Genomic DNA, 20,286 nt, shown 5'->3' on the forward strand with positions numbered 1-20,286 from the left:
GTTCTTTACATATTCTGGATATTATGCCATTATTATTATTATTATATTACTTTTAATGTTTGTTTACTTTTGAAACAGAGAGACAGAGAGAGAGAGAGAGACAGAGTGCAAGCAGAGGAGGGGCAGAGAGAGAGAGAGACACACACACACACACACACAGAATCCGAAGCAGGTTCCAGGCTGTGAGCTGTCAGCACACAGCTAGACGTGGGGCTCAAACCCACAAACCATGAGATCATGACCTGAGCTGAAGTTGGATGCTTAACTGAGCCATCTAGGCATCCCTGGATATTATACCATTATTAGAGATATGATTTGCAAATATTTTTTCCCATCTACTGAGCTGTCTTTTTACTTTTTTTTCCCCCCTTAGAGAGAGAGAGAGTGCACATGGGTGCAAGCAGGGGAGAGAGGCAGAGAGAGCAAATCCCAAGCAGACTCCACACCCAGTGCAGAGCCTGACACAGGACTCGATCCCACAATCCTGGGATCATGATAGAAGCTGAAGTCAAGAGTCGGACGTGCAACCAACTGAGCCACCTAGACACCTCTTTCTACTTTCTTGACAGTGCTCTTTGAAGCATGAAAGTTTTTAACTTTGATGAAATCGAAGTATTTGTTTTTTTCTTTGATTGTTTGTTATTTAGGTATCAGATTAACTTTCCTAAGCTAAGCTAAATTCTATTTCTTAAAGTATTGTTGATGGCCATATAAAATACAGCTGTTGCAAGTTTGTGACTTACAGGTATTTCTATATGAAAGTATAACTAAAAGTCAATACATTAATTTTGGAATAGTGAGATTTTTGGAGCCTTCCTTTGCAAATTTTATAAAAAAAATTCTGGTAAATTTGAATACAGTTTGCCATGTACAATATGAAAAAATTCCCACTTGTCTTCATAGCCAATTATCATCCCAAATATTTTCAAATGAAAAAGAGTACCTAAGTCACTAAATTACTTAAGGGGCTTTCATCTTCTCCCCATACCATCTATTAAAACCTCCAAGTTCATCCCCACTCCTCAATAAACTCAGAGGAGCTTTGTGAAACATAATGCACAACGGTGATGGTGATGGAGATGGGAGATACCACTATTAATACATTACTGGTTAAAAAGAGGCTACAGGCCCATTGGCACAATTGTTATGTACCTATGAATAAGAAACTAGAAAGCTAGTTTTTAAAACTTTTGAAAGCATTTTAGAGTTTAAAGTGCTGATTTTTGTTCTTATGTAAGAATAAGCAGTGTAATTCAAACCATACCCAACAGATATATCTACGGCTGAATTTCTTTGCTCATCTTCCTTCAGTTTCTCTTGTTTCTCTTTCATTTTTTGTTCTTGTTCCTTCAGTTTTTCCTCCTTCCTTTTGCGAATTCTGAAAGTTAAAATAAAATACTACAGTCTATTTGATGGAAGATAATTTCAACTTTTAGCATCTTGTCTTCAACCATAAAATTATGGAAAGTGATCCAAATGTTATCACAAAACCGTAAGGTAGTATTCATTCATAACCTCTTAGGTAAGCCATCAAACACCAGTGTGAGCCAAGGTCATATTACAGCCCATTGTCAAGTACGGTTTTAGATGTAAAGGAATAAGCAGCCTTCATTGGCACAACTGACTATAATCATCTCTCACCTAGCAGCTGCTTCTTCCCTCTCTTTCCGATGTTGTTCTGCTTTTAATTCCCGGAACTCCTGCTTTGCCTGTCGTAATATATCAACATAATCTTCAATGAAATCCCTAGTAGAAACTAGGGTCAGTAGTTTCCCACAGAGAGCATGAAGTATCTTCATTTTTTCTCCTGTCAAAAATTGGTAAATAAATTCTGTATCATCAATGACAAAACGGAATTGTTTGAAAAATCTTAATTTGTGGCTCAATGTGAAAATGCTTAAAAAAATAGGAAAAAAATCTCAAGATCAAACATGCCAATGGCATGTCTTCAGAAAAAGCAACTGAGTCCAAATTAATAGTTAATAATAGTTATGTAATATGCAAGGCATTTCAAATACTAGTAACTACTTTATATACCAGTTAAATATACATGAAAAATTTTCTAATGACAATTTTTTTCAAGTTTTAATTTTTGGGCTCATTTATGAAGTTCAAATAAAGTCTAAATTATAACCACATGGATTTTTAAAAAATGGCAACAGGCAAATTGCTACTCTGAAAATACTGCACAAAAAAAACCCCACCATAAATTATAAAAACTATATGAATGTTAGGAATGAATGCACTCTACTTTTATTAGATGTTCTCTGAAATAAGCATATTATTATTTTTTCGTGTGTGAAATTTATTGTCAAATTGGTTTCCATACAACACCCAGTGCTCATCCCAAAAGATGCCCTCTTCAATACCCATCACCTACCCTCTCTTCCCTCCCACCCCCCATCAACCCTCAGTTTGTTCTCAGTTTTTAAGAGTCTCTTATGATAAATAATCATATTAAAGTCGGTATGTTTGTACACTGTAATTTTTTATTTAAAAAAGGAAGTGAAAAGAAACTTCACCTTCATACACCATTTCTCATACCTCAAACACTATTCAAGCAAATGTTACAATTTAGCTGCTCCGGCTTAAATTTCTGATATACTGATAAATAAAAGTGAAAGCCAGCTAATTGTCACTTATCCTTCTAAATTTAGTAGATGTAGTAGATTAGCCACCAGGAAAATCCAAATAAAAAAGAAAAGAAAATCAGAAATAGTTAAAGCTAGTAGGAAAACAACAGTAGTTTCCATCTGGGTCACTATTTGTAGTCCAACAATTTTTTTAAGACTGCTCTTTCTTTTAAAACTGGTATCATCTAAAATTTCTCATCAGCACCTAGTTTTCTGGCCTAAAGAGATAAAAGAAGGTAGGAAGGAGGCAGGTTATACAAACTCCAACTTGCAAAGTTTACCTGGTGTCAAATCATATACTGAAGTGCTTGACAGTTTCTTCACTAGACTGGGATTGCTCAAACGAAGTTCCATACAGGCATCATCTGTAGCATCAAATCCTCCTCGTTTCTGGTATCTGTACTTTGCATTTGCTGACGTTACATCAGCACCTGAAGCTAAGATGTGGAGTCTGAGGATTTCAGACAGAGTGCAGCTATCAAGATCCAAGCTTTTCAAACTGCAGCCTATAGTTGTTAAAAAATGAAACAGTCATTTAGCATATAAGCAAGGAATCCTTAGCAATGTAAAATGCACCTTAATAAAATTATCAGTAAAAATCCAATTAAAAATAAATAAAACCCACACATACCCTGGTGCAACTGCGGCCATGCAGCTGCCAAAGATGCAACTGCAGACAGTGCAGATTTTGTGGGGTCTGCATCTTCATCCAAAGCCTCTGTTAAATCTTTAAGGAAATAAATACTTTATTCTAGTGCAGATCAAAGCTGGAATATTTGGGAATAATGCCCTTTTAAAATGATGAAAGAAACAGCAAACAGCTTAACATTCAGGAACCTCAAAAGAGCCAACACTAGGTAAAACAAGCATCATTCACATCCCGCCTCATGTCCACCTCAGACTATAAATCCTAAGACATGTACTGCACACTAATATCTTCCTTAGTTAACACAGAGAAGACAATTTCCAAGTTACCAACAAGGTGCACATACACATTCCAAAAAACATGGTAAAATTCACTTTAGAATTAAAAACAAATCTCCTCACTCAATACAACTTTAGAAAAGTCTACTTTGAAAATCAGAATCTACTTGAAGATCCCCAATCTTTAATAAATATTTTAGGATTGAATCATAACAAAGTATGGTTTGTGATCATCAAAAACCAGCACAGAAAAAGAACGAAAACAAGTTAAAGATAGCACTACTGTCACTTAACCATTGGTTTATCCTCTTCATTAAATTTCCTATATTTTGAAAACTCTGCAATCTAAGAAACCACAGGGAGATTTCCCTGTATTTTCTAAGTAAATTGCTTTAACTTTGAAAACCATCCCTAGCTTACAAATAGGACTACAGTAAATCTACTAGCACAAATGTATTTAAAGTATTAGCATATGCAATTATTCCTAATTATAATACATTGTTGATAAAAAAATTTAAAGTGTCAACTATGAAAAAACTCTAAGCTTACAAAAACCTCTTGTTATATCATAGTACAGTGGGCACAGCTTCAGACTGAGTCAGATCATATATATTCTAGTCTTGGCTCTGCCAGTCCCCTAGTTCCTAGTTACAGAACCTTTACACAAGTCACTTAATTGCCTTCATTTTTCCTAAAGGAGTGAATCTAGATCAATGGTTTTTAAATTCTTCAAATATTTCTTGGGGAATCCAATAGAAAAGAGATAAAAGTTCCTTTGTTAAGTGGGTATGGAGATGATAATCCTGCCCATTCATCTTTTCCAACTCTCCTACAGTGGCACCAAGGAATCCCTGTACAACTCATAGTATTCCATGGGTTAGAGTTAAAAATCACTGGGCTAAACTGTCTGTGGCTCCTTATCTTTCTACTATGTTTTCCTTCCAAAAATTCACAAGCTGACAAAATGAACCTCAGAGAACAGAATTGCTGTCCTTTACTAAAAGGAAAAAGGCAACTCTGGGATCATGTTTGATTACAATCATTGACAATTTCATGGCATTAAAGCATAGACAATGCCACACAGGAGAAGTTACTTGACTAAACATTGCAAATATGCAGAAGTTACTCCTACCAGGCCAAGAATCCAGTCCAAATGAGACATTATAATCTTCCTTACCAGAGAAATACAAGAGCTAAAACTTCCTCAATTTTCATTTTACATGTAAAGTCAAACAAAATTAATAGGTACTCTAAAATTAATAACAGTCCCAGTAAAAGTGAACTGATCCTCTTCCTTTGCAGCAATTACCATGTTCAACCTATTTTATCTGTAGTCAGTTTTAATATCCTAGGACAAAGTTATAAAGGCCTTAGGAAATGAACAACCAAAAACATGACAGATTACCTTTTTTTGATTAAAAAATTTTTATTATTTTTAGTGTTTATTTTTTTGAGAGAGAGAGAAGGGGGGAGAGAGAGACACACACACACACACACACAGAGCGCGAGCAGGGGAAGGGCAGAGAGAGGGGGAGACACAGAACCTGAAGCAGGCTCCAGGCTCTGAGCTGTCAGCACAGAGCCCGAAGCAGGGCTGGAACTCATGAACTGTGAGACCATCAGACCTGGGAGATCATGACCTGAGCTGAAGTCAGACGCTTAACGGACTGAGCCATCCAGGCGCCCCAACAGTTTACTTTTAATTGTGTTCACGTAACATGTTAAAATATGTAGGGGTGCTTGGCTGGCTCAGTCGGTAAAGCACGTGACTCTTAATCTCAGGGTTGTGAGTTCGAGCCCCATGTTGGGCATGGAGCCTACTTAAAAAAAAGTAAAATGTATTCTTTAACTCAATTATTTGCCAAATGACACTCTCAAGAAACTGTATTATTACTCTAGGATTTGCTTAGAGACAGTCAGTTGGGTATATCATGCCAAGAGAATACAGTTGACCCTTGAACAACATGTGTTTGAATTCTGTGGGGCCACTTATAAGTGGATTTTTATAGAACAGTACTATAAATGTATTTTCTCTATAACATTTTCTTTTTTCCACCTTACTTTATTATAAGAACACAGCATTTAATACATATAATATACAAAACATGTATTGATGAACTGTTTCTATTATCAGTAAGGCTGCCAGTCAACAGTAGGCTATTAGTAGTTAAGTTTGGGGGGCAGCCAAAAGTTATATGTGCATTTTTCAGCTAGGGGTGGGGAGAGCTGTCATTCCTAACCCCTGTGTTCTTCAAGGCTCAACTGTACAGCTGAACTGTGTCTGTTATGATTATCTTAAAGTTACATTTATCATCAGAGTAATCTAGAATCTACAATTCCAACACTAAACAATGATATCTTAGCAAATACACAAAACTATGCTATGTAAGGAGGATGCTCTTGTTCCCATACTTTGAAGGGCTTCCAAGTTCATGATGTAAGACTAAAGAGAGGAATTGAAAATTTTAAAGTAAGATTTTAAAAATTGCCCAAATTTCCAAGATTTGACATAAAAACAGGGAGCCTAAAGGCCAAAGGATTTAAATCTTTTTGAAGACAGATAATTTTATAGGCAATGCTAGGGAAACAAATATTCAAATTTTCAACATCTCTGCCATATCATGAAGCAATATAGTATAGGCATTTTGAGGCTTCAGAGCAGACTTCCTGAATCTCTATCCCATCACTTTCTTATTAGCCATGTGTCTTTGGGCAAGTTAATTAAACTCCTTAAGACTAAATTTCTTTATAAGTAAAGGCAGAAAATAATTAATAATGATCTGCCTATTATACCTACCTATCTATACCACAAGGGGGTATGAGAATTAAATGAAATAATGCATATACAGTATCTTATGTCACTTGTTTTCAGGAGAACTGTGGAAAAGCTTTTTTGTTACAGAGATAGGAGGACATGTGGAAAATACCTGGGAGAACAGCCTAGGGTACTTACTGAAACTGTAATAATTATATAAAATGTAGCCAATACAACAGGAAGTAGACAAGGGTGTTAAAATTCCAAAGCATGTTTTTTCCGCTCCCTAACATTTAAATAAATATCTTCAAAAGGTGCATTAAAACCTTTATTTAATGGCCAATACTTATTCTGGGGTATAATAAGTATTATTTTAATACTTATTCTTGTATTATTTAATACAAATTATTAATTTGTATTAGTATTTATCTGCAATCCTGTACAGGACTAGAGTTATAAAAATTACAGATCAAACAAATCATGGAAAGAAAATACAATGGCAATACAAACACCAATATCTATATACATTTTTTTCTTTACACTAGCTGATTTTCCAACATAATTTCCTTGTCACCCCACTTTTTCCCATCAGTACAAAACTACAAAATTCACCTGCTTCAAATCCTGCGTTAAATACAGACTTATACCTTGTATTAAGGTCAGAACTTGGTCAATAGCCCTGTGATATTATTGGTCCTTAAGACAATCTAGTGGCTAAAAGAATGAGTATTTGCTACATTTTTTGTCTTAGATAATCCATCTTTAGTGCTGGTACTGGTTATGTTAGAAAAATCTTTAGATTTTTATGAATTGTTTGCCCTTCTATCTTCCCCTTAGTAGAGTCTCATTTTATTGACTAAGTCATCTGAGATGATAAAGGGGACAGCATTGTTAAAATGACCTTGATAAGGGACACATGGTGATTAGCACTCAAGTTAGAGAAAATATTTTGCTTGAACTTAGGCTGTAAAAGAAAAACAAAACTAACACTGGATGCATATTGATGATCCTGTTGCTTCATGAATCAGGCATTAAAAAATGAGCTCAAATTATCTAAGGTCAACAATACTATCTGAATGGAAGAATGTCCCATCTTTTTGTATCAAGACTGCTATCAAAATGTCTCCCCAAAATTATCTTATTGTGAATTTTTATGCAATACCCTAAAATAGTTTATAGATATTTTAAACAATGTCTTATGTGATATGGCAAAGTTCATGAAGAGTGTAATTCAGGAAGCCAAATCATACAAATGCTTAACAATTCCTCTGATGAAGTCCTAAACAAAATAGTGAACATACTCCATTTTAAAAATAAAAAAGGGTTTCTCTAAGAATTATTCCTACGTTAATATGTACCACATGCTGACCCTAGATATTTAAGTGCATAGCATTTAAACAGCAAAATTTCTAGTTCAAACTGTTGGTGAAATAAAAACTAAATTTTACTTAATTCTCATCTAAAAACTTTCACGTCTCAAATGAAATCAGCAACAGTATTTTCAACTTAAAGTACTGATAACAATAATTAAAGTATTTCCTTAGGTGGAGGCAAAGAAATCAGTGCCATTTAGCAGAATCTCTTGCAATTACAGATACTGGTCAATGAAATCCGTAATGTTCCTAAATCATAGGAGAAATCTAAAAGAATAAAAAGCAAGACCGATTAGGGGCAGAGGTAGATATTTTAAGGTCATCAGAAACAGGATACATTAGCTGACTGAGCCACCCAGGCGCCCCAGAAACAGGATACATTAAAACAAAGTTTTTATAAAACAACTGATAATGTATTGTTAGTATATGACTCAGGAATTGGGTAACTTGGACAGCTATATTTTAGAACTGTAAAAGCGAGGTTAATCTTAAAATAACCTTTAAAAATCAGTTTCAAAGCTACAGAGCTACTATCAATCAACAAGAATACTGAATTCTGACCTTTGGTGTCTGCATCTGTTATTTGCTCTTTGGCTACTTCCTCTTCTTCTTCAGCTATCGCCTGGAAGATGGCAGTCAGGAAGAAAAAAAGCAATTCACATAGTGGGCCTTCACTGTCATTTCCTACAAGAGCTTCCTCTAATACTTCTGTGAATAAAATGTTTAAAATGAATTTAAAGTTCTGTTCATGCACTGAAAAAACAACTCCATTGGAACAATAAACATTTTAATCGACAACAGCCTGTGCAATTATTTTTTTAAGTGTCCATTTATCAAAGTAGAGTATTATCCAAGGCAAAGTCTAAAAACAATTTATAATGATTACAATAAAATAAAACCATTAAGCCAAAAATCAGTATATTCAAGAAAGTCAAGTCAGCCTCAGCAAATCAATACAATATCTCACCTTAAGTTTAAACTTCAGGTGCAAATTAAGGCACAGATTAAAAATTATAATTTTATTCTAATTTGAGTAACAACGCAAAGATTTGTTACTGTTGCCCCGCTGCTCTCAGGAGCTATGTGGGACATTACCGTTTACCAAACAGTGCATAGGAGAGGTAATCATTAGTATTAGATGTAATCATTTATTTAAAATTTTAAAATCTAAATTTTTTTATGATCCTAATGTTGTATCCAAGTCACAACTGTTTATCTAATTTATCTTACCTAAACCAGTATTGTTTAGACCTTGATCTCTGAGGCACATGATGCATGCCTCACCCAGCTCATAAAGAGAAATTGAGGGAATGTAAAAGCCCTCCTGAAAAATATACTCTTCTTAAAATAAGAGTGGCATTATAATTCTGTCTTTGAGGGTCTCTATTTTAAGAAAACTATTTTGGTATTTGACAATTCAAAGGCCAAAATGGGATCCAAAGCCCTCCTCAATCAATGCAGTTCTTATAATGTTTACACAAAGTAAAAGTACAGAGTCAATACAGAATCACAAATCAAAGGCAGGCATAACTTATCTTAAAATATGGCTGATGTCAATTCCTTCCTTCCCTACACTTAACATCCTTCCCTACACTTAACATAAACCATGATACCCTCAAGGAGTCTATTCCTCCACTCCCTTGAATCCCAGCAGGCCTGACCAATGGACTATGACAGAAACAAGGCTTGCCAGTTCCAGGCCTAGCCTTTAAGAAGGCTGGAAGTTTCTGTTCTCTTCTTCTTGGAGTCCTTAGCTGCCACATAACAAGTGTAGGCTACTCTGACGGGAGTGGGATGCCACGTGGAGGAGCACTGAGTACCAGGCATGTGTGTGAGGAAGCTATCTTGACCATCCAGCCAGGTAAGCCTTCAGAGGACTCCAGTCCCAGTCACTCTCTGTAACCACATGAGAGACTCCAAGAAAGGGTTGGACAGCTAAGTCCAGTGACCACAGAATTTTGAGAGATAATAATTTATTACTTTAAGCCACTAATTTTAGGGTGAACTGTAACACAGCAATTGCACTTGCCTAGGGTAACTCCCTCAGGAAACTCATCTTGAAGATCAAAAAGTTCCCCAAAAGCATTAAGAAACTCCAGAACCATCAGAGCATCACCAAAGATTTCAGGAGGTAGTCTAGTCTTCACTGGAGTTGGTTCTGGAAGTTCCTGAAAGATCAAATAATTTATATAACTATTTGAGCCAATTACAGAAAATTATAATAGATAGATACATACTCTTTACCTAGTAAGATTTATTTCATGTAGACTAGTGGTTCTCAACCCTAGATGTTTATTACAATCACCTTTGGAACTTCTTAAAAATTGTTTTACAAGTTTATTTTTGAGAGAGACACAGACAGTGTCAGTGGGGAAGGGGCAGAGAGAGAGAATCCCAAGTAGGCTTCACGTTGTCAGCACAGAGCCTGATGTGGGGCTCAAACCCACGAAACTGTGAGATCATGACTGAGACACCCAGGCGCCCTGGAACTTTTTAAATGTGCGTCTTGGCCTTATTCCAGCTTTATTAAATCACAGTCACTAGGGACTTTTTTCTTTATTGAACTAAGAACAACTTTGGGCTAAAGTATATTTCTCACTACATTTTCTAGTTAAGAGGGACTTTTAACCTAAGATTCTGAGATCAAGGCATTAGCTGTGCCAATATTATCTTCAATGCAGGATTTCCTTAGGATATAGAATAGAATTAATCCACTGTCTACTGAACTTAGAAATGGTTCTTTATAAACTGAGATGAATGATAATACTGGATTATCAACGATCACACAAATGACCCATTAAGTCTGCGGAATAAGAAGCATTATCAAAGTTTGTTACAAAATACTAATAATGCTGTTTTGGAACTCTAAATATAGCATTTGTTTAATTGGCTATTCCTCTTAAATATGAAGAAGCCACTATGAAAGAAAAATTTCATCAGCAAAGCCACATAGGGCACACAGAGCATGGGTGTGAAACATCACATAACATACTTATACCTTAAGATCGTCACATTCCATATCTTCTCTAGGTTTACTCCACTGTTTTAAGTATTCCATATATTTTCGTTTTTCTTCACGTAATTTTTCTCTTTCCTAAAACAAAAGGTTCATAAGTTTCTTATAAGAACTTTGGCTTTTTAAAAAACTTTTTTTAATGTTTATTTATTTTTAAGAGAGAGAGAGCGACTGCAAGCAGGTGAGGGGCAAAGAGAGAGGAAGACACAGAATCCAAAGCAGCTCCAGGCTCCAAGCTGTTAGCACACAGCCTGATGCGGGGCTCGAGCTCACAAACCCCAAGATCATGACCTGAGCCGAAGTCGGACATTCAACCAACTGAGCCACCCAGGCACCCCGCTTCTAAGAACCTTGTAAAGCAGCATCATTATCACCTGAGAACTTGTAAGAATTACAAATAGCTGGGCCCCATCCCATACCTACTGAACAAGGAATTCTGGGGTTGGGACCAAGAGTTGATTTTGTTTGTTTGTGTGTTTTTCACTTTTTAAATGTTTATTCATTTTTGAGAGAGAGAGCATGCACGCACGCACGTCGGGGAGGGGCAGAGCTAGAGGTAGACACAGAATCCAAAGCAGGCTCCAGGCTCCAAGCCATTAACACAGAGCCCGACATGGGGCCTGAACCCATGAACAGTGGGATCATGACCTGAGCCAAAGTTGGACACTCAACAGACTGAGCCACTCAGGTGCCCCAACAGTTGATGTTTTCATTAAATCTTTCTGGTGATTCTGATGCATGCTAAAGTGTTAGAACCACTGATCAAAACAACACCTGCCAAAACAACTGCTATAAAGATGGAAAATGTCTCACACATAGTAGCTCCTGGATAAATATTAATTCAATCTGACTCTGCCTACAGCAGCTCTCCTATTTCAAATCAATTAAATCCTGACAAAGTAAAGTAACAAATTATTAGAGTACCTAAAATAAAACCTCCTCCTATATTTGAAATATAGTTGTTATTGTCAAGATTCATTTAACCCTAACAGCTTAGGGATACACAGAGGGACCAGTAAGTAAAAGCAATTATCAGAACACAGTTGGTGGACTTCTTTTTCTTTTATTCCCGACCATTTCTCTTGCTCACTTGGTCTTTTGATACTTCTTGGTTCTGGTATTTGAAACTGCAAGGTAAATAATGACCCTAAAAAGTCTCCAGTGAAGCAGAGTATAAATAATTTTTATTTATTACATTATATACTTATTTTCCAACAAATGTTTAACGTATGTTAATATTATTCTCTTCCTTTGAAATTTAGGACCACTGAAGGTAATAGATGTGCACTTACCAAATTTTTAACATAAAGTGACTAGAGACAGTTACAGAACTTATTCATTGTGCTTTAAATAGTCTGCTGTACTAAGTCTTCCACTCCCCACCCCAGATAATTCTTGTAGGATGTAATAAGATGGGTGTTCTCAATCACTGTTGCTAAGAATGTAAATAAGCACATGTTTAGCAAACAAATACCCACATATGTTTGTATAGAAAATTTTTAAAATGTTCTTACCCTTTGACATAAGATTCTACTTCTACAAATTTATCCAGGGACATAATCCAAAAATAGGAAAGACTCTTATTCATAAATTTGAACAGGGTATCATCATTTATGAGCAAAAATTATAAAGCACTCATCTGTATCTCTTTGATTAACTGTTACACAGTCACTAAAAATTCCACCTTAGTTTATTTATTTAAGCATGAAAGTAGGCTTACAACATTTTTAAAAACGTGTTTTTAAAACTTTTACTTATTTTAAGGGGGAGAGAGAGCATATGCATGTGTGCACATGCAAGCAGGAAAGGGGTAGAAGGGGAGAAAGAAAGAATCCCAAGTAGGCTCCAGACTGTCAGCGCAGAGCCCAATGTAGGATTTGATCTCATGAAACGAGAGATAGTGACCGGAGCCAAAATCAAGAGTTGGACACTTAAGACTGAGCTACCCAGCAGCCCTACAATAATGTTAAATAAACAAAAATACAAAATTATAAATGCTGTATCTCTCTTTTTTAGGGCCCAGAATAAAGATTAGAAATAAATTAATCAAAGTGTTAGGAGAAAATGCGATCTCAGGGCACCTGGGTGGCTCAGTCAGGTGTCTGACTTCGGCTTAGTTCATCATCTTGCAACTCGTGCGTTCCAGCTATGCACTGGGCTCTGGGCAGAAAGCTCAGAGCCTGGAGTCTGTTTCGGACTCTATGCCTCCCTCTCTGTTTCTGCCCCTCCCCTACTTGTGTTCTCTCTCTTTCCAAAAAAAAAAAAAAAATGCTACCTCTAAACATTACCATTTAGATTACAAGTGGTTTTCTTCTAATATTTTTTTTAAGTGCAGTTGCTTTTCTTTCCTTTTTAAATTGTTTTTGATGTCTATTTTTGAGATAGTGCACGAGCAGGGGAGGGACAGAGAGAGGGAAACACAGAATCTGAAGCAGGCTCCAGGCTCCGAGCTGTCATCACAGAGCCTGATGGCCCAATATGGGGCTTGAACTCATGAACCTCAAGATCATGACCTGAGCTGAAGTGTGATGCTTAACCAACTGAGCCACCCAGGTGCCCTCTTCTAAATTTTCTGTAGTGTACATGTATTAGATACTTCCATCCCCATCCTAACCAATGGCCTATTTGATTTTTTTTCAACGTTTTTTATTTATTTTTGGGACAGAGAGAGACAGAGCATGAACGGGGGAGGGGCAGAGAGAGAGGGAGACACAGAATCGGAAACAGGCTCCAGGCTCTGAGCTGTCAGCACAGAGAATGGCCTATTTGAAACAGTTCAAGAAACTACAGGCAATTTAAATGAGCACAGTGTGTAACAGGATCATCTAGGGCCACTTGTAAAAATCCCAGAAAACCAAGGACACTGACTGACTCTGGAAGAAACCAGCTACAGAATTCTCTAGGGAATATCTACTACTAAAGATTATAAGAGATTTGCTGAGCAATCTATTTTTACAGATACTTTATTCTTCAAGGAGAATAAGAACACTCTTTCTGGTTATTTGCAGATTTTGTTTTTTTGTTTGGAAACAGCAAGAGCGGGGAGAGAGCAAAGGGGGGAGGGAGGGAGAGAGAGGGAGAGGGAGAGAGAGAATGAGAATCTTAAGCAGGCTCCAGGCTCAGTATGGAGCCTGACACGGGGCTCAATCCCACAACCCTGGGATCATGACCTGAACTGAAATCAAGAGTTGGACACTTAACTGACTGAACCAACCAGGGGTCTTGATCTTATTGCGTTTTTTCTAATCACATATTTTACTTTTGCAAGTTTTATGCATATCATTTTCCCTAAATTAGAAAGTCTAAATAATGAAGAAAATCAACTTTAAAATTGTACTTAAGGGGCTTTAGGGTGTAAAGGCCATGTATTTACATGTTGAACCTTAAATTACTAAATTTTCCAAAGCAAAAGAGAGACAAATCAACAAGTGTTTATCCAGCACTCTATGAACAACTAGAAATGTGAATCAAAGTGGTAAAAGCATTTATAAATTAACTATGAATTTAAATATGTAAAATACTGTTATATAGACAGCATAGCTAAAATACTTGAATGAATACCTTTTCTCTTTCAATTTTAAGTCTCTCTTTTTCTTCTTTCTTCTTCAGTCTCTCTTCTTCAACAATTTTCTTCAATTCTTCCTTCTTTTTCTCTTTATCTTCCTTTTCTTTTTTCTTTGCTTCTAGGGCATCTGCTTTTTCTCTTTTTAATTTAGCCTTTTCAAAAGCTGTAGAGAAGGTCAAACTTAGAACTGTTCACAGACAGAAAACAACACATTTTTTAATGTAACAAAAGAATTCCTGAAATAATTTATGGTTAAATGGGATCAGTAGACTCAGAAGTGTTGTAAACTGCTGGAGGGAGCCAGCAGGTGATTCAAATGGGAAAGCAAGTTGGCTGCATTTAAGACAAACTACTGACCAGGGACAAACATACCTGCTATTTCAAAGCCCTGCTTTGAAGCCCTGGTCCTAAGACCAGGAGCAAAGTATGACCTTTTTAGAAAAGCAGAATCTCTTCTCCCACCCAGACCTACTAATTCAGAATCTTCATTTTAATAAGATTCCCAAGTGATTCATATGTACAGTCACGTCTGGAAAGCACTGTTTTATAAAGCAAAAAAATGGCCCCAAACAGTCTGTAAGCCATGGAAACTCCAATTTGTGCTTAATCTAAGCATTAGCTTGGTTTAACAGGGGATATGCTCTCCCTTGAAATATTGTTTTAAGAGATGAACACAGGTTTTATTCATCATAAAAATTTATAGATACCTAAGGGGCAAGAAATATTTATGCTTACAAGGAAAAAAAAAAAAACCCAAATAACAGAAATATGCCATTTCAGAAAGAAAGAGAAATATTCTTTCCTGTACCTAAACAGTTTTTGAAGAGAATGTTAAAACTCACCCAGTGACTTCATTTCTTCTTGCTTCAAAAGTTTGTCTCTTTCTTTAGTAGCTTTGTTCTTATAACCTGCAATTGTTTGTTTATTAACAACATTGTCCTCCTAAAAAAACAAACAGAGAAACTAGTTATAGAACACCACAACTTTTCAGACAGATGGTCTGCCTTGTTCTTACAATAATAATACAGTTTTTAAAACTCTCATCAATTATACTTTCCTTATACTACAGTGAGGTTTTATTCTAAGCCTAACAAAACTTTAATAACTTTAATCATAGTAACATACAGAATATGAGGTTAGTTCTATAGTTCTAAAAATTAGTACAAAAACCTCCCAGGAAAAACAACTGGTAATCTACAAGGACAGCCTTAAATATATGCATTAGAAAAAACAAAAAATTTTTCTAAGGTACCTTATAAACTAAATGGCGTAGACATCAAATATGAAAGAAATGCATGTCAAAAATATTCTTGTGGTCAATGTTAATGTCACAAGGTTTTATTTTATTTTATTTTTATTAAAAAAATTTTTTTTAACATTTATTTACTATTGAGAGATAGACATAGAGCATGAGCAGGGGAAGGGTAGAAGAAGGGGGAGACACAGAATCTGAAGTAGGCTTCAGGCTCTGAGCTGTCAGCACAGAGCCAACGCGGAGCTCGAACTCACAAACTGCAAGATCATGACCTGCGCCAAAGTCAGTCATGCAACCAACTGAGCTACCCAGGCGCCCCAAAAGGATTTATTTTTATGGTACTTCTCGTGAGCATAATGGTGTGTAACCTGTTTAGTGTGATATTTTTATTATTTCATATTTTTTAAACGTTCTTCATGTTTTGATTCCATGATTTATTCCCTGTATTTCAGTAACTGCTTATATGCTTGCTTCCACTTTGGTATAAAATCCCTGTGGCATTAAAGCTATGTCTAATTCACACTTGAGACTTCTACAGGTCTCACTGCTAAGTAGTTTTCAATGCACAGTACATACACTGTATGTGAAGGAATGTGTTCCTTCCTAAAGCTATGTGGGTGAGGGGAGCCAAACACTGCTCTTGATTATGAATAGTTTTATTAAGAGCTACAATGTAGTTTTTATCCATTCTCTACTTACCTGGCTAATAGATACTCGTTTGGGAGGTCTCCCTCTTCTTCTGTTAGCAGGACTGAAGATAAATGTGGGTGGATCATCAGGAAAGAAATAAGAAAAATCTTGTTCTGCTATTTTATATGTTGAAAGAGATGACGCCTTCATAAAAAAACATATAGGGTACAATAATAACACAATTAAGACACCATTTATAGATGTACTCTAAAATGTCATGTATGACTGCTGTTAAAGACCAGGTTGAAAAGATTTCGACATAGAATTTCATGTGTTAATATACAGTATTACACATTTTAGCTGATTTACTTGATCTATTATTAATTAGCTTTACCAGAAGGAAAACCACAATGCAAAGAACTTTTTCACATAAAATACACAAGGATGTTTCAACAGTTTCTTAAATTCTAAAACCATTACAAAATTACATTTAAATAATAATCTTTTGCAGTCTGCTTTGTTTTGACTAATTTTGTATGGAATTTTCTATGTAAATAAATAATCCAATGACTTAACATTTAAAGTCCACTGTGCTTAGGCTGGCTCAGTCAGTGAAGCAGGTGACTCTTGATCTCAGAGTTGTAAGTTTGAGCCCCACTTTGGATGTTAGAGATTACGTAAAAATAAAATCTTTAAAAAAACCCACTGTATCAACCCAATAAATTTTTTCTCAACCATTTCTTAACTGCTGTACATTTTAGATTCCCCGCCCCCCCCCCCCATTCAGGGTTATAACTTAAAGACTTTTTTTTTTAATTTAAAGACTTTTATCAAATTTTAAAGTTGATGTGGCAGACAGCAGAAATGCTGAAAAATTATCAACTTTCAATACAGAGTTTAAGTTCAGAGAAGTCAAACACATTAAAAAAAATTTTTTTTAATGTTTATTCATTTTTGAGATAAAGCATGACTGGGGGAGGAGCAACGAGGGAGACACCGAATCCCAAGCAGGCTCCAGGCTCTGAGCTGTCAGCACAGGGCGGGATGTGGGGCTCGAACCCACACGAACCGTGAGATCATGACCTGAGCCGAAGTCGAATGCTTAACCAACTGAGCCCCCCAGGCATCCCGAAGTCAAACTCATTCCTACCAGAAGTGGTGTGGTTCTAGGATAACTGTTAAATCCAAAAAAGTTTCAGAACCTGTTCACCTTTCATTCATGTCCAACTTTAACCTTTTTATTTTTGATTAGTAATTCTGAAGATTACTTTTGGCCTAACAGCCAAGATCATTATTCTTTCTTTCTCTAGAAGAAAACATGCTACTTATAGAAATATCTTTCAGAAAATGTATAAGAAAATGATACAAAAGTTTAAATTTTTAACAAAACTGAAACACTTAAACTGGGGATTAAATTTTCTATGTAGTAATTGTAATCTTAGTGGATAGAACATAGCTTTTAACATTTAAAATTCAATTAGTTCTGGCCATCATAATAAATCAAGACTCTATTTAAAGATTCTACATTAAAGTCTATTAAGATGGTTGTTGACTATCCCATATATATAACGCCTGAATATACAAATGCCCATACGTATAAAGATATGAGTGGTTTCTTTTCAAATATATATGCTCAAAAAAGGTCAAAATAGGCTTTAAGGGGCGCCTGGGTGGCTTGGTCGGTTAAGCGTCCGACTTCGGCTCAGGTCATGATCTCACGGCCCGTGAGTTCGAGCCCCGCGTCGGGCTCTGTGCTGACCGCTCAGAGCCCGGAGCCTGTTTCGGATTCTGTGTCTCCCTCTCTCTCTGACCCTCCCCCATTCATGCTCTGTCTTTCTCTGTCTAAAAAATAAATAAAAACGTTAAAAAAAAAAAAAAAGGCTTTAATACATTAATTGCCAATGTTCCTTATTTATACATACATAATACACAATAAACTAATATATCTTTGTGTTCTTTTAGCACTCCTAACAGCAGCCTACACTTACCACATCAGGATCAAACTTTATTGTCTTTGGGTGTGTGTGTGTGTATGCATATGTGCTTGCAACATGTATGCAAGTACACTAGAAAACCCACTAATAATCTTTTGTTACTCAAAGAGAAAATTGTTTACTGTCACTTTAACTTTCATTTACTTATTAAAACAATTTTTTTATGTTTATTTATTTTGAGAGAGAGAGAAAGCACAAACGGGGGAGTGGCAGAGACAGAATCCCAAGCAGGCTCTCCACCATCAGCACAGAGCCCGATGTGGGGCTCGAACTCATGAACTGCCAGATCATGACTTGCACTGACATCAACAGTTGGACGCTTAACCAATTGAGCCACCCAGGCACCCCTAATTTTCATGTATTTATTACGCTGAACTTCTGTTCATGTTTATTGACTACTTTCCTTGGTAAAAAACCGCTGATGCTCTTTATCATTTTTTCCCAATTGGGTTGTTTTTGTTAATTGATACTAAGAGATTTTTGTAAATTAGGGAAATTGGTCAACTTGCTATTTATGATACACATACCACAACTAACTATTCACATACTGGCTGACTGCCTCCCTGTGCTAGGTACTGTTCTAGACACTTCTCACAAGTATTTGATTCATTAGCTTTTTGGAAGCTTCCTTTTAACATGGCTACCTGTGGTTTTAAATGATGCACAGATTGAGCACAATTTAAGCATTTTCTTATTATCAAGACAAATACATAAATATGCTTACATTAAAAAAATTATTTTTCAGATGATTCTATCTTATGCTTTTAAGTTTTTATATTTCATCCATTGTGAAGGTTGATCATGCCTATTTTGTCTATTTTTCTACTGGGGTACTTATGTTTTTCTAATTGATTTGAGTTCCTCACTGTATTAACTGAAAGTAGTTTTCTTTTAGCACTTTGCCCTTGAAATGCATTCATTACATTTTTATTTATTTACTTATTTTTTTGTTTATTTATTTATTCTGAGAGAGAGACAGCATGTGCACAAGTGAGGGAGAGGTAGAGAGAGGGAGAGAGAGCATCCCAAGCAGGCTCCACACCATTCACACAGAGCCTGAAGCTGGCCTCGAACTTATGAACGGTGAGATCATGACCTGAGCCAAAATCAAGAGTCAGATGCTTAACTGACTAAACCACCCAGGTGCCCCTCATGATGTTTTTAAACCTAAATAAGTTTATATTTCAAATCAGTCTTATCCTTGGTATTTCTTTCCTCTTGCTCTTTAGTATGCATAACATTAAGAATTGTTTCATTTCATTTCCTTTTTTCCCTCCTTTGTGTTAGATCTAACTTTGTTTTTCCAAAGTTAACCAAGTGTCCCAGTTTTATTTGTTAAATAATCTATGTTGGTCTCTAGAGATCTTAAATGCTATTTTTCACAGAGTAAATTCATATATTCTTTTTTAAACATTTATTTCCTTTTGATATAACACATATTATGAGTTACACAAATCTTAATCATACGGTAGCTGATTTTTGACACATGCATACATCCCTCTACCCATCCCACTGCTTTTTTATGTAGTATTTCTCCCAATATAAGTAAAGTATTTCTCAATTAAAAAAATTAGTTTTTGTTTTACCATTTAACTTTCGTTACACATGTGAGATTTCTAAACTTGATTTTTCCCTTTTAATGTTTCTGAATAAAATATAACCCATCTGCTTAGTATTGGTCTCTGATGTTCTTTTTATTATATATATTGTTTTCTTATCCAGTAGGATCTGTTCTTTGAACTTATTTTTGTTTTTTTTTTAAATATATGAAATTTACTGTCAAATTGGTTTCCATACAACATCCAGTGCTCATCCCAAAAGATGCCCTCTTCAGTACCCATCACCCACCCTCCTCTCCCTCCCACCCCCCATCAGCCCTCAGTTTGTTCTCATTTTTTAAGAGTCTCTTATGCTTTGGCTCTCTCCCACTCTAACCTCTTTTTTTTTTTTCCTTCCACTCCCCCATGGGTTCCTGTTAAGTTCCTCAGGATCCACATAAGAGTGAAACCATATGGTATCTGTCTTTCTCTGTATGGCTTATTTCACTTAGCATAACACTCTCCAGTTCCATCCACGTCGCTACAAAGGGCCATATTTCTCATTGCCACATAGTACTCCATTGTGTATTGAACTTATTTTTG

The 20,286-nt window shown here is 35.9% G+C and overlaps 1 protein-coding gene across 2 annotated transcripts in view; it reads right to left on the reverse strand.

The window, feature by feature from the left end:
* Window positions 1-20,286, reverse strand: part of BAZ1A (bromodomain adjacent to zinc finger domain 1A) — a 134,407-nt gene that overhangs the window by 27,188 nt on the left and 86,933 nt on the right. Inside the window, exons 7-16 of one of the 2 annotated variants that reach the window (XM_060619488.3) lie at window positions 16,221-16,355; window positions 15,109-15,208; window positions 14,263-14,429; window positions 10,684-10,779; window positions 9,715-9,853; window positions 8,247-8,393; window positions 3,265-3,360; window positions 2,915-3,139; window positions 1,642-1,807; window positions 1,265-1,378 (exon numbers count right to left, since the gene is read on the reverse strand). In XM_060619488.3, coding sequence (XP_060475471.1) covers window positions 1,265-1,378; window positions 1,642-1,807; window positions 2,915-3,139; window positions 3,265-3,360; window positions 8,247-8,393; window positions 9,715-9,853; window positions 10,684-10,779; window positions 14,263-14,429; window positions 15,109-15,208; window positions 16,221-16,355 — 1,385 coding nt within the window. The remainder of the gene's footprint in view (window positions 1-1,264; window positions 1,379-1,641; window positions 1,808-2,914; window positions 3,140-3,264; window positions 3,361-8,246; window positions 8,394-9,714; window positions 9,854-10,683; window positions 10,780-14,262; window positions 14,430-15,108; window positions 15,209-16,220; window positions 16,356-20,286) is intronic. The other variant, XM_060619487.3, reaches the window with a different exon arrangement.

This window comes from Panthera onca, chromosome B3 (assembly GCF_046562875.1).
Source record: "Panthera onca isolate mPanOnc1 chromosome B3, mPanOnc1 haplotype 2, whole genome shotgun sequence".
Taxonomy (NCBI): Eukaryota; Metazoa; Chordata; class Mammalia; order Carnivora; family Felidae; genus Panthera; species Panthera onca.